Source organism: Glycine soja, chromosome 7, assembly GCF_004193775.1.
Source record: "Glycine soja cultivar W05 chromosome 7, ASM419377v2, whole genome shotgun sequence".
NCBI lineage: Eukaryota > Viridiplantae > Streptophyta > Magnoliopsida > Fabales > Fabaceae > Glycine > Glycine soja.
The window spans coordinates 27,786,885-27,802,173 of record NC_041008.1 but is presented as its reverse complement, the minus strand read 5'-3'; the positions used below and the strand labels follow the sequence as shown (position 1 = coordinate 27,802,173).

The 15,289-nt window shown below is 36.1% G+C and overlaps 1 protein-coding gene across 1 annotated transcript; it reads left to right on the top strand.

Annotated features, from left to right (window-relative positions):
* Nucleotides 1-7,107: 7,107 nt before the first annotated feature.
* On the top strand, nucleotides 7,108-13,040 carry LOC114419238 (beta-glucuronosyltransferase GlcAT14A-like). The gene is made up of 4 exons (XM_028384876.1): nucleotides 7,108-8,022; nucleotides 11,690-11,765; nucleotides 11,869-11,984; nucleotides 12,072-13,040. Exons 1-4 carry the CDS (start codon nucleotides 7,539-7,541, stop codon nucleotides 12,611-12,613), a joined length of 1,218 nt encoding a protein of 405 aa, XP_028240677.1. The 5' UTR covers nucleotides 7,108-7,538; the 3' UTR covers nucleotides 12,614-13,040.
* Nucleotides 13,041-15,289: the final 2,249 nt, after the last annotated feature.

The following is a 15,289-nucleotide window of genomic DNA, read 5'->3' as shown; positions in this document are numbered from 1 at the left end:
AATCTAGATAAGATCTAGATGAAATAATATCTAGATGAGATCAAATCTAAATAATATATAGATAAGATAAAATTTGGTAGAATAAAATAGTCTGCTCTCTTCAAGTCCAAGCCCAATTCTAGATTCAAGCCCAAACCCAATTCTAGATTCAAGCCCAATTGCTTATAATTCTCCTAAAATTAAATTAAAAACACAAAATTAATCCAGTAGGCCCAAATGATAAAACTGCATAATTAATTTGACAATTAAGACTAATCAGTAATTAAAATGGTGCAAAAAGGGTTAAGAAGTACGAGAAAATAATGGCACATCAAAACTCCCCATACTTAGCCTTTTGCACTCCTAGGAAAAATGAAACAAAGAACAAAATATAAGGATATCAAAGAGAGACAAACAAAAACATTTACATATTTCTCAATGAACATCAAGGAATGAAAGGAATATGTAACATCTAACATTAAGAGATCCAAAGAGTCAAGACATTCATGAAAATCATCCAAGCAACCCAATCATGGCAAAATAGTTAATCAACTCAAGAATGAAAATGATAAAGCCTCACAAGATATACACTCTATGTCTCAAGTGTCTAGGCTACTATTTACCCTCAAAGCACCCATGAAAACCAACACCACATAAACTTGGCAAGATTCTAAAATTGACAATCAACCCATAAACACAAGCACATGAGGATCAAAAGGTCTTTTAAGGTTGTAATGGGGCCAAGGACAAGGTAGGAAAAAATATGGAATAAGTAGCTAAATCCCAAAGGAATAGAGGAGCAATGGGGAATAAGTGCATATTAAGAAAAAAATAAGAAAACCTAAAGATAAAATTTAAACGCAAAGAGTAGAGCCAAGAGTCTCATCATTCTTTTTCCATTTAAGATCTTATTCACTCAACTTTATTGCTTTTCTTTTTCTTTTTTTTTCGAATTGATTCAACTATTTTTTTTTGAACTGTAGCATTTGAGAAATAGCATATCATTCAGCATGTCCAACATTTAACCAGTATACAATGTACATCAAGTATGGCCCAAAATACATCATGAAGCATAGCCAACGAAATATGTTATCCAGCAAAACCCCCCCACACTTATTCCCAAAACAATTCCAAAGCTCCAAAATTCCTTAAGCTTAAGGTGAGATCATGGTTTTTCACTTAAGGCTTGTAATGAGCTTCAAAATAAAGAAAGGGAAAACATAGGCTCAAAGGGATTAATTCAAGGTAAGTCCATTTGGCTAGAGGCTTATAAGAACAAAATTGCCTAAATCATTTCCAAATATGCATGTGAATTAGGAAGCATCAACAAGAATCAAGCCAAGACTATTGTGCAAGCAATCAATGGGGCAAAACACAACAAATGATTATGATGATGGATGGCTCAAATTCTCACAAAGGTAAACTTTTCACTTTCAAATTGAGCTTTCAAAACTATCATGACATGTAGAGGAAAAACAAGGACTTCAAATCACAAAATGCCAAGCGACTTTTATTTTCAAAACAATTACCCATTACTTGAACATATCCTATAATTCAAAGAAAAAATATGCAAAGTTGTACATGCAAACATAATTTACCTAAAATATTAAACTAGAAACCCAACAAAATTAAAAAATTTAACACAACTAACAAAATTAACAAAACCAACAAAACTAGCAAAACCAAAGAACACTCCCCCCCCCCCCCATACTTAAATGACACATTGTCCTCAATGTAGCACAATTAAAAGATTAAAAGCAATTAAACCATCAAATAGAATCGGACAAATGTAATAAAAGTAAAGAAGGAGATAGGAAAAGAAAACTCCCTAAGTCATGGTGGAGGAAGAGTAGGGTGGAGTAAGGAAGTCTCTTCCACCACTATGTCCACTAAAGAAGGGTTTGTGAGGAATGGCTTAAGTCGATGTCCATTGACCTTGAAGCTCTTGTTTGTGGAGTCGCTTTTGATCTCAATTGTACCATAAGGAAAAACATTAGTAACAACAAAAGGACCAATCCACTTAGACCTCAACTTACCACTCATGAGTCCAAGCCTAGAATTATGCAATAACACTTTTTGCCCAACCATGAAGTCCTTCTTAATTATCATGCTATCATGAAACTTCTTGGTCTTTTCTTTGTACAACTTGGCATTCTCACATGCTTCTAGACGAATCTCATCTAACTCACTCAATTGCAACTTTCTTTCCTCACCAGCTTGATCCATAGAGAAGTTGCAAGTCTTCACTGCCCAGTATGCTTTGTGCTCAATCTCAACTGGAAGATGACATGCCTTTCCAAAGACAACTCGATAAGGAGACATTCCTATGGGTGCTTTGTAGGCAGTCCTATGTGCCCAAAGAGCATCATCAAGCCTGGTACTCCAATCTTTCCTGCTTGGCTGCACAATCTTCTCTAAAATTCTCTTGATCTCCCTGTTAGAAATTTCTACCTGTCCATTGGTTTGGGGGTGATATGGTGTGGATACCCTGTGTACAACCCCGTACTTTTTAAGCAAGGCATGCATTGATTTGTTGCAAAAATGGGTTCCTTGATCACTAACGATTGCTTTAGGTACTCCAAACCTTCAAAACAGATTAGATCTGACAAAATCTGCAACAACCTTAGCATCATTAGTTCTAGTGGGCTTGGCTTCCACCCATTTTGAAACATAATCAACTGCAAGGAGAATATAAACATAACCAAAAGATACAGGAAAAGGGCCCGTGAAATCTATGCCCTAGACATCAAACACCTCATAGAATAGCATAGGTTGCTAAGGCATTTGTTGTCGCCATGTAAGTACACTTCCTGCTCTCTGACACTGCTTACAAGTGCTACAAATCTTCCACGCATCTTTAAAGATGGTGGGCCAATAAAAGCCACAGTCAAGCACTTTGCGAGCTGTCCTTTGAACATCCAGATGACTTCCCGGTGCGGAAGAATGACACAACTGCAGGATTGAGTCAGTCTCATGATCTGGAATGCATCATCTAATGACCTGATCACTGCACAATTTCCACAAGTAGGGGTCATCCCAAATAAAATGCTTAACATCACTTTTAATTTTATCTTTTTGAGCCTTAGATGCTAAGGGAGGAAAAACAGAAGCAACTAAATAATTGACAATGTTAGCAAACTAGGGAGTAGAAAGAGAATCAGAAATACTATACAATATATACAAATGATCATCCCGGAAATTATCCCGAATGGGTGAATCCTCATCAGACACACGTTCGATTCGACTCAAATGATCAACAACTAAATTTTGTGCTCCGCTCCTATCACGGATCTCCAAGTCAAACTCTTGGAGCTAGAGCATCCATCAGATCAATCTAGGCTTTGAATCAGCCTTCTTCAACAAGTACTTTAGAGCTGCATGGTCAGTATAAACAATAATGCGAGTACCAAGCAAATAAGAATGAAATTTTTCAAGAGCAAAAACTATGGCTAGTAGCTCTTTCTCAGTAGTAGTATAATTCGCTTGGGCAACATCTAAAGTCCTAGAAGCATAATATATCACCCTAGGCAATTTATCAATTTTCTAAGCAAGGACAGCCCCCAATGCATAATTTGATGCATCACACATAAGCTCAAAAGGGGCTGTCCAGTCGGGTGCCTGGATGATGGGGGTGGTAGTCAGTGCTCTTTTGAGGCAATCAAAAGCCTCTTTGCATTTATCATTAAAGTCAAACTCCACCTCCTTTTGCAACAAGTTGGATAGTGGAAGGGCTACTTTGCTAAAATCTCTTATAAAGCGCTTGTAGAATCTTGCATGACCAAGAAAAGATCGCACCTCTCGCACGCAAGAGGGGTAAGGCAATTGTGAAATAACAGAAATTTTTGCAGGATCTACTTCAATGCCCTTATTGGAAATAATGTGGCCTAAAACTATACCTTGCTCAACCATAAAATGACATTTTTCAAAATTTAGAACAAGGTTAGTTTCAATGCATCTATTCAAAACCTTTTCCAGACTATCCAAACAAATATCAAAAGAGGATCCATATACAGTGAAATCGTCCATAAACACCTCTATGCAATTTTCTAAAAAATCACTAAAAATACTGATCATGCACCGCTGGAAGGTACCAGGGGCATTGCACAGGCCGAAAGGCATCCTCCTATAGGAAAAATTGCCGAAGGGGCAAGTGAATGTTGTCTTTTCTTGATCCTCAAGAGCAATAGTGATTTGCATATAACCAGAAAAACTATCAAGGAAAAATTTGGTAGAATAAAATAGTCTGCTCTCTTCAAGCCCAAGCTTAATTCTGGATTCAAGCCCAAGCCCAATTCTGGATTCAAGCCCAATTGCTTATAATTCTCCTGAAATTAAATTAAAAACACAAAATTAATCCAGTAAGCCCAAATGATAAAACTGCATAATTAATTTGACAATTAAGACTAATCAGTAATTAAGATGGTGCAAAAAGGGTTAAGAAATAGGAGAAAATAATGGCACATCACAGGGTCAAAAAGTTGATCTACAATTGAAACTACTAGCTAAGCAGATAGATGGTTGAGTTGAATAATGCCACTGCCATTTGTGAATATTTTGGTCACGTCATGGCTTCTTATACATGTTTCTATGATATTTGGTCATGCTAAAACATTGAAATTTTACCAAGCCTTCCATTGTTGCAGTTTGTGATTGTTTCCTTGACTGGATAGGGTGTACTCTTCTATAGCGGTTATAAGTTCTTCACTAGAGGAAAGGGCAAGAATGAAGAGGTACATAAGTTAACATCTATAGGAAGATGTTTGGTAAGAATTTTTGGGCTGCTTCTCACACTCTGGAACTTTCTCACGAATTGAAGTTTGCCATGTCTTGCTGCAAACAGTTGCAGAATCAAACAAGGCTTGAGTTTTCTATAACATCTGCTAAGAAGTTTCCCTACTTGACTTCAACTCTCTCTAGTTGTGATTTTTATCTTTGTAATAATGAGACTAGTTTTAGTAGCAATATATGGTTTGGAATATTTGGATAATTTCAGACAAGCACTAGGTATCTTTTGGAATTTTTTAAATGAAGAAAATTGTCAACATCTCAATATAATCATAATTCATGCTAATCAATATATACTATTTGGATAATTCCTTGAAAGAGGATATATCTATATATAATCATAATTAATGCTAATCAATCTATACTATTTATCTATATGTCAACATCTCATTATTTACAACCAAATTGTGACTAAGGTCAAAACAAATTGTGACAACAATCTAATAAGAATGATCCAAATTATAGGCATTATTTACTCTTCTACCAAAGTAATACTAAATGTTGAAAAAAAATTCTTCAAATATATCAAGTACTCACGTTGTTTAGAGTTCAAACGAACACCTTGTGACGAAGAAATAGCCTTGATGAAGTAAGCTGCAAATTTCAGAAACAAAAATACACAAAATTCAGAGTTAGCAATTTTTAAAATGCAGATTCAGACAGTTTATGGATCAAGTTGATCTGTAAGCTTCTTTAGGATCAACATGATCTGAAAGAACCTTACGGATCAATTTGATCCGTAAACTGTGTAGACATGATCCTAAACAACCTTATGGATCAATTTGATCCGTAAACTGTCTGAATCTGCATTTTAAAAATTGCTAACTCTAAATTTTGTGTGTTTTTGTTTCTGAAATTTGCAGCTTACTTCATCAAGGCTAACATATTATTGTTTATGATATGTAATTATTTTTAAAAATTGCTTGGTATAACTTCATAATTAAAAGGGCTAACATATTATTGTTTATGATATGTAATTATTTTTAAAAATAATGAATTAAAATTTATCAAACAACTATTTTATCAAATGTCTATAATCAGGAGGTGGATGCATTACCAAAATGAGCCAAGGCTTTTCTTAACCATTCTAAACCATTCTAACTACTCACCAGGAGGCTTTTTATCAAATGTCTATAATCAGGAGGTTTTTCTTAATGGTTTTTTCTAACTACTAATTAAATTTCAATTTTAAAATGAGCCAATGTTTTTTCTTAATGGTTTTTTCTAACTACTAAATAAATTTCAATTTTCTCACAATTTATCTAATATTTAGCATTTTAAAAAAATTAAGATTGACTGTTAATATAAATTAATAAATAAATTTCAATTTTCTCACAATTCATCTAATATTTAGCATTTTTAAAAAATTAAGATTGACTGTTAATATAAATTAATAAATAAATTTCAATTTTCTCACAATTCATCTAATATTTAGCATTTTTAAAAAATTAAGATTGACTGTTAATATAAATTAATATATAAATTTCAATTTTACGGATCAAGTTGATCCATAAGCTTTTCCGGATCATGTTGATCCGAAATAAGCTTATGGATCAACTTGATCTGTAAAGTGGGTAGACAAAGTTTACGGATCAAGTTGATCCGTAAGTTTTTACGGATCATGTTGATCCGAAAGAAGCTTACGGATCAACTTGATCCGTAAAATGTTTAAACAAAGTTTACAGATCAAGTTGATCCGTAAGCTTCTTTCGGATCAACATGATTCGGAAAAGCTTACAGATCAACTTGATCTGTAACTTCCACTGCTGCAAACAACTTGATCAACTTGATCTGTAACCTCGACAATGCCGACGCGCGGAGGCAGCAACACCACCGTCAACTTGGCTGGGATAGTCAACACCCACGACGACACGGTCGCACAACGAAACGCCGACGAAGAAGACGAAGATGGGGAACAAATGCGTTGCGGCTGATGACGGCCGTGGGTCAAGCTTTTTCGAGACAAGCCTAGACTAAAAGGAAGAAGAACGAAGGTGAGGAAGAAGAAGCGAAACGCAGGAGGGAGGAGACCAAAAGCTTTAGTAACGAGGAAGAAAAAAAAATGGTGAGGAAGAAGAAGCGGAACGTGGGAGGAAGAGAAAGAGACGAGAATGAATCATTTTTTTAAAATAATTAAGTCAGGGATACAAATGTATTTTCCCCTTAAGTGCTGGGTGGACCAGCAAAAAATGCTCAATGCACCAGCAAAAATACTCAGTGCACCTAGCAGCACTCTTAAAATTATGCTCTTAATGAGAGAGAATTGTTTGTTTTTTTTTTTTTTTTTGACAAGGATTAATTTTACAATGACTCCAATTCAGGCCGTGGTAGCTTTTGTAGTGAGAAAAAGACAGCAAGGAAAGAATCCCTGATCTCCTCCATTCTTGACAGTTGACACTAACAGCACACATCAAATCCAATCTAACCCGAGAAAGAACAAGCCCTAGTCCTCACGGCATTTCCCACACACAAATCGTGACAAGTAATAGCAATTTTCCTCTTCCAATCCGCATTTCCCTTTTCATACACCTCCTCACTCAACTCAGATTGATTCCTCCGCTTTCCTCCATCATCATAACGCTCTTTTTTTTTTTTTTTTTTTCAAGATCTTCAATGACCCATTAGCCCCAACAATCTCAAACCCCAGAATTTAGCCACACCCACTTCTCAAAATCGTTCCTTTTTGTACCACCCATATGCCTCAACACCACAAACTTCACATTTTCCACTCTAACTGCTGCCATCACTACTATTAGTTACCACTGTTACTATTAATGGGCGTTGAGAGAAAATGGCTCTTCACCCTCTTCACTGCAGCATTTCTCTCCTTCATCATTCTCATGTTCTCTTCCCTCTCTTGCTTCAATTCCCCTGTGCCCTTTCCCTCTAGTGTCCACTATGGTCCTCACTACCCTCCTGCTTTTGCTTACTTCATATCTGGTGGCAATAGAGACGGTGACCGAATCTTCCGGTTGCTGCTGGCGGTGTACCACCCCAGGAACCGCTACTTGCTCCACCTTGGGTTGGATGCCAGGGATGAAGAGAGGCAGAAGCTGGCTGCGGCCGCGATGTCGGTGCCAGTGATTCGCGCCTTTGGGAACGTGGATGTGGTGGGGAAGGCTGGTTATATGACCTACTTGGGGTCATCCAATGTGGCTGTTACTTTGAGGGCTGCTTCTGTGATGATGAAGTTGGATGCCGGGTGGAACTGGTTTGTGACCTTGAGTGCTCGGGATTATCCCCTTGTCACCCAGGATGGTAATGCCAATACGGTAATTTCTGTTTTAGATCATGGGTTTGCACTGTTTATTGTTATTGTATGTGGTCTTGCTTGATGATGATCATTGGAAAGTTTATGCAAAATCTTGGTCTTCATTTGTTTTGTTTTGGTCTTGGACTCATAATTTTTGGACTAATGGACTCAAAGGTGTAAGGAAATGATTTCCAGCTGGTTGGTTGCACTTAACAAAATAAATATGTTGTTATTGCTGGTTGGAACCAAGTCAAAAGTTGAGAGGACCCTAAGACATGGAAAATAAGTAGTGAGAGAGGAGCGCGGAGGTAGAGGTAGTATGTACAAGGGGGATTTTGGGGGGTAGTGGTTAATGGATGAGGCTCTTATTACATTCTAATTGCCTAAAGTAAAAAGTTAATTGTTTTTAAAGCAATAACAGATTCTGTGGTAGTTAGAGAGATTGGTAAAACACTTCCCACAACTCTGAATGAACTCAGCTGAAATTCTGTTTATCTTGTTTGGTAATGTATTTCACTCTCCCACAAAAACCAGTTATAACTGGCGTGCTTGGCAAAATGTTTTGGTATCTCATATTTATTGCTCGAAGGAAGATATTGGTTTTAAGCTGAATATGTTATTTGTTTCATAGACATTTAATATGTTGAATGTTTATGATTGCCATAATCTCACCAGGGAGAAAGTCATATCTTCCAATTGCTTATTCTTAATTTGGTCATGATTTGATATATTGAAACATTAGTCTTGTTATACTGATTTAACTAATTTGATTGACATATTTAAGCATCTGTATGAAATGAATCCACGCTAAAACTCTAATGTTGTCATGCAAATCATGAATATGGGTTGCGAAAAGTACAGTGTATAGGTGCAAAATACTGGTCACATGTAATCTAGGCTCTGGTTTCCATCAAGACTACATTAGTCTGACAATGGAACCATTGGTCTGTGGTCTTATAATGCACCATTTGTAAATTTAGTACCTCTGATACTCAATTAATATATTATCTATTTTTGCTGAGCAAAAAAAAAAAAAAAAGATATAAGACTCTAAAGGTATCAAAGAAAAAGGAAAAGGCACAAGATCAACAGGTTGGTGAGGCCAAGAGGATAATGCCAAATGGGCTCTTACTAGTAGACATATTAATGGAACTATTTTAGGCAAACCCAGCAGTATGAAATACTAGATTGCAATCACATATTATCCCCTGCAAGACACCTAAGTAAATCACCTAGATCACAGCTAACAACCAGAGTTTGACTATCTATATGTGGGTGCAAAACAAAAGAGAATTTTAACTAGGTGGCACTCAACTTTCATTGGATTTCCAAAAGTAGCTCATAAACATCATTCCTCTTACATCATACAATAAGGCAGTCCATGAAAACACAAACCTCTTTGAAGAATAACTAATCAACATAAGACAAATGAACAGTCTCACTACAAGGGAATGGAAGAGCTATCTTAGAGAACATATCAACGATAACCATGACCAAATCATGGGTTCTAGCAGTCTGTGGCAGTAAAAAACTTAAATACATTTTCAAACCTCTCTATGACTCATGAGGAATAATTGACTGGGTAGTGTACAGACCAGTGTTTTATGCCAAATAACATTACCTTTGAAACTTACTAAGGGTTGTTCTCCATATCTCCCCATGGAATCCGTTGGGAAAATATCCCAGTGCTTGTTCTTTAAGTAGCTTTGAGATTTGAGCAGTCACCAACTCAAATACGTTGATGACTTGATGTACTTTTCCATTGTTTCTGATTGTTCAATCACTGCAGGCAGTTTGTACGGGTTGCCAGACTTTCTATTTCCATTCCTCATATTTTATTTATCTCTGATGCCATCTCCCATTCCAGGTGTAGGATTTTGTTTCACAGACGATGAAACCAATGGCCAGTGCTAACTTAAATACTGATAAAAGTCATCAGGATATTTGCTTCTGGACTGCTACCCTTGATTTAAAATATTTTTCAGCATACACCAACAATCTCCACCTGGTCTGTACCGTCAAGATTTGGTAGTTCAGCCTTCTTGGCAGCCAATCTAACTTTAGTTAGTGTCTCAGTACTTTGCAGTTGCACATCACTTCTTTTTCTGGATGGCCAGTTGCATATCACTTTAGTTTCCTCTAGAGAAGCATGTACCTCTTTCTCCTCAACAATTTAGCAATCATCAGTTTCTTCTCATCCAAATAATCCAACTGTGTCTCCATTTCACTGAGCTTCCTTTGCAATTGCAAGCATCACAAGCCTCAATTATAATCTTCAACAATACAAAACTGATTACCAACCTCAACCAACTCACTCCCTGTATACCATAATATTTAATCGTGTGCTATAGTCCTGCTATCACACCGGTGCATCATATCACATGATGGCCATACTCCATAGAATAAGTCGCGTTATGCCTGGCTTCCCTAGGTGGAGTGGCACAATTTGCAGCTGCTATTTAGAATATGGGGCCGAAAACTGTTTTGCACTTGACCGAGTGCTGTTTCAATGGTAAAATTGGCTTCTTCATGGGGGAGTTAAAATTGGACAGATTTTTAAGTTAATTTGTTTTTGGTTTCCCTTACATTTATTGATGTGCCCTTGCAAGTGCAAGCTCTAGGCCTCAGGAGAGCTCCTTACTTCACTCCTCCAGATTCCAGAACTGCTCACTGTCGCACACTGCTGTGCAGCTCTTTTCCTGCCAATTTCAGGCGTCTGGTCTCTGTTGTCATCAGTTTACAAAGACATCACTTTGTCACTCAATTTCCAGTGATTTCCTTTCGTCACTGTTGTGACCTACCCCCAACCATTTTAACCTTGTTTCTACTTTTTTCTTCTCAGTTGTCTTCAATCTCTCTAAAAATGTTGAAACAACAACAATTTATCTTTAATTTAATTATTTTTTCTTTATTTTTCAGCATGTATACATGTGTAATGTAAATATATGTTTAGGGTTCTAAGTAGTGGTCATCCCACCATAGGCTATAGGGTTTGTGGGGTTGGCTGCTCTGCTCCGCTATTTGGGATTGACTACTATGCTGACTACTTCTGCCTCCCTATAACAAATTTTCTCTCCTCTAAATATAGTCTTGGGTCCTGTGGATTTTTTTTTTAACTCACATCATGTACCATTCGCTTTGCTTGTTTGGGCTTTCTACTGATCAGGGACCTAACGTAAAATAGCACAGAAGTGTTTGATAAACACTCCATATGCGAAATGTATTTTTTTCTATTAATAAAATGTCCCGAGATTGATTCAGTGAACACTTGCACCCCTGTCCTCCACTTTGAGGACTGGGGGATCCCAAAGTCTTGGTTGGCTAGTGGCAGCATTCTATTCTATATTGGTTCTACTTTTTGTTTGGCCAGACATAACCCTGTTGTTTGTAAATAAACTTTGATGTTCATCAGATGTCAATAAAACTGGGCATCTATTGGTTTTGCTCTATATGATTGTTGTTGCAATTGAAGAAATGCTGTATATGACTATTTTTCTGAACTTTATTTTATCTTATAGGTGAAGAGTGCTGTATATGACTATATTGTTCTGTGTTTTATTCACTGAATAATGCTATGCTTCGAGGCATCACTCATTTTCGTTTATCAATATATCTTATCTTCTTTCTGCTGACTTTCCAAATTACTAATCGGTTCTCTCTTATTTGTATCAGATTTGTCCCACGCTTTCTCTTCTGTTCGGAGGGACCTCAATTTCATTGATCACACCAGCGACCTTGGATGGAAAGAGTAATGATAATTACTGCTAATTCTAGCCTTTTCATTGTGCTACTGTGATAATTTCTACATATAGCTCTAGATCATATATTTATGTATTTATTTACCCATGCAGAAAGGACAGATTCCAGCCTATCATAGTTGACCCAGGACTGTATTTAGCTAGGAGAAGTCAAATTTTTCTAGCTACGCAGAAGCGGGATACACCTGATGCATTCAACCTTTTCACAGGCAAATCTATTTTTTTTCATTCACTGTCCAAGCAACTCAATCTATGACTTTGACGAATAGATGTTTAATGCTTTCCTTTCCTTGCAGGTTCCCCGTGGGTCATCTTGAGCCGATCCTTCCTGGAGTATTGCATCTTTGGCTGGGATAATTTACCCCGAACACTCCTGATGTATTTTACAAACGTCAAGTTATCCCAAGAAGGTTACTTTCACTCGGTCATTTGCAATGCACCAGAATTCAAGAACACAACAGTAAATGGTGACTTGAGGTATATGATCTGGGACAATCCTCCAAAGATGGAGCCGCTCTTCCTTAATGTATCTGTTTATGACCAGATGGCAGAAAGTGGTGCTGCTTTTGCTAGACAGTTTGAAGTAGGTGACCAGGTTTTGGACATGATCGATAAAAAGATACTTAAGCGAGGGCGTAATCAAGCTGTGCCAGGAGGATGGTGCTCAGGCTGGAGGAGCTGGTGGGTGGATCCATGCTCACAATGGGGTGATGATGTCAATATTCTGAAGCCAGGCCCTCAGGCTAAGAAGCTCAAGGAGTCTGTTTCGAGCCTTCTTGACGATTGGAGCTCACACACGAATCAGTGCCTTATTACCAGTGAAGAGACAGAAGACTAGAAACATTTAAGGAAGCTGTTCATTGTCGTGCACCCTGATTCGTGGACCAGTTAAAAGTTGCAATTTACTGAAAGTGCATTCTTTGGCCTCAAAGTAATTCAATTTTTGGGAGGGCTTGAAGGGACTCCTTTTGCGGCAGTCTTTGCAAGTCTATCAGCAGAGTTGGAGCTAGGAAAGGAGCATATTGGAGATTTAGAGGCTTAATATTTCTTCCAATATTATCATGTTGTATATACATTATGTTTCTTCACCCTCTAGACTGTTAGAACAGAAAGCCAATTCTTTATAGGATATGTTGTCATTTGCCACGCTCTTACTCTTTTCCCTTGCATCTCTTAATATCATGGATGCATTTTTTTTTTGAAATTGACTATTATGAAAGAAATTATTTATTTCAGAGAAGCACGGATTCTACACAATGATTTTACATTTTTGCGTGGCTTTACAAGTTTTGTCCATCAAACAACTAACGTGGAAATATATAAGTTCAGTAAATTTTTTATTTTTTTAATCTATATAACGTTTGCATTGTGAACAATTTATTGGGTAGGTTTAGCTCCGTCACCATTTTGGTTTCGGAAGGTTCGAGATTCGAGATCAGCTTTTGCTTCATCCGCAATCACCGTGCAGACTCGTGGTTCGTTTTTCCCTCGTCCATCATTTTAGTAGAACTAGTAAAGGAAGACAAGAGAGAAGGAGTGGAGGAGACTGATTCGTCGTATGGGGTTGCGAATCATCATACAAATTCTTCCTTAAACATTTTATTATTCATTTTATTATTAATTAACCCAAGAGGAAGAGAGAGGTGAAAAAAAGGCTGGAATAGGAGAGAGAAAGAAATTTATTTTAAATTTAATTTTAAAACAAATATTAACGATTTTTTAGTAGACACAAATCGTGATATCAAATATTTAACGGATATGTCATCATTATCTTATGGCAGAGATTTAAAACAAAAATTTTTAAATATCAGATAACAGATACGAAAATTTTTTTTATCAGACATCAAATGTAAAATTCGAGTATATATTAGAGATAAAAAAGAACATATTTAAATCTTATTTTTTTATCTAATAAAATTTATTTTCTTCTTTGTGAATCAAACATAATTTACAGAAATTATTTAAAATTTAATTAAATAAGTGACATTAATATTCGACACATCTTAAGGATTCCAAGCCAAGACACAAATGAAAAGAAAACCTTGTAATTTTTATTCATGACTTGTCTGATATCCAACTATATAACTACTACTAGTGTTTGACAATAAAAATGAACAGCTCACAAAAAAAAAAACCTACTAGTGTTTAAAGAAACATACGAAAACGCTCAAATTATTAGTTAATAAATAATTTAATATCCAATGGAAATTTTATATAAATGAAAGGTTCAATTGCGTCACCTTATAAGTTTGTTAATTGGTTAACACAACCTCAACTACGCGGAACTAGGACTAATTGGTAGAATAGTCATAATTTATTGACAAAATGAAAATTTTAAAGCATGGTGCAAATTTGTAAAAGTAAAAAAAAGAAAGGTTTATCTTAAAACAGTAACTACCCAATATTTGTCAGAAAATTATGTTTATCCTACAAGGATAGAACTTTTATATAGTTAAAACGCTAAAATTTCCACATTTTTTTGTTGTTTTGTTGCTTAATCCATGTTACCTGAAATTTAGCCTTTGTTTCGTTGGGATGAAACTGGATAGACTGATAGGAGGGGAGCGGAAAACACATATTATACCCCTATCATCCTTCGTTTGGAACAACACACAGAAGGGACGAAGGTACAAATTTCATGTGGGACCTGTCCTGTAGTTGTCTGTCCAATTTGGGCAAAAAAAGAGAAGAGGAGGGCTTTTTTGTATAATTATATAAATACCCATTTTTACTTCACATCTTATTTTTTTTTTATCTATGGTATTTATGTCATTTAAATACATACTTATTTTCTTTCTTTCCTCTTTTCTACCAAACCATATAAAAATAATCTCATTTTTATTCTTTTCTACTTTCTTTATTTCTTTTACTTTCTTTCCTAAATCAAACAGTTCTTATATATCTTTTTTATTTTTGTTATTTTTAATAATATTGTTGGAGTATAGGATAGTCTGATCCTTTGGTGTCAACCTCATTGGGATGATCGGATCTTTCTTGATGTCTTATCTGCCATGCGCCTTCATATAGAAAAATCAAACTTACCTTTAGCTAACTTGAAGCAAGCTAGATCACAATGGATCAGTGATTTGGACATTAATCCTTGAATTTAGACATTTGATGTATTAGTGCAAGAATGTTTTTTTTACTACGAAGAATCTGAAATTAAAAATTTAAATAACAAAAGAAGGTCAATGCATCCTGCAAAAGATTGGTCTAGGATAATAAATTAGCTATGGACCCGCAATAAGCTTAAATTAGCTACACATAGTTTTGCTATTTCTACCCTCTCGCTCCCTACACATTTTAATTTGACTAACTAGAATAGATAATAACTCTTGAAGCCTTTGAAAAATTCAGGGTATTCAGTTTTGCCCCTCAAGTACCACTTACAATGCTGTTGTAGTGGATTACTTTTCGTGTCTATAAGGATATGCAATGCAGTAAAGAGGGAGAGGGCTTAATAGATGCAAATAGAATACAAAGAGAAGGAGAGAATAAACAAAGAAGAAAAACT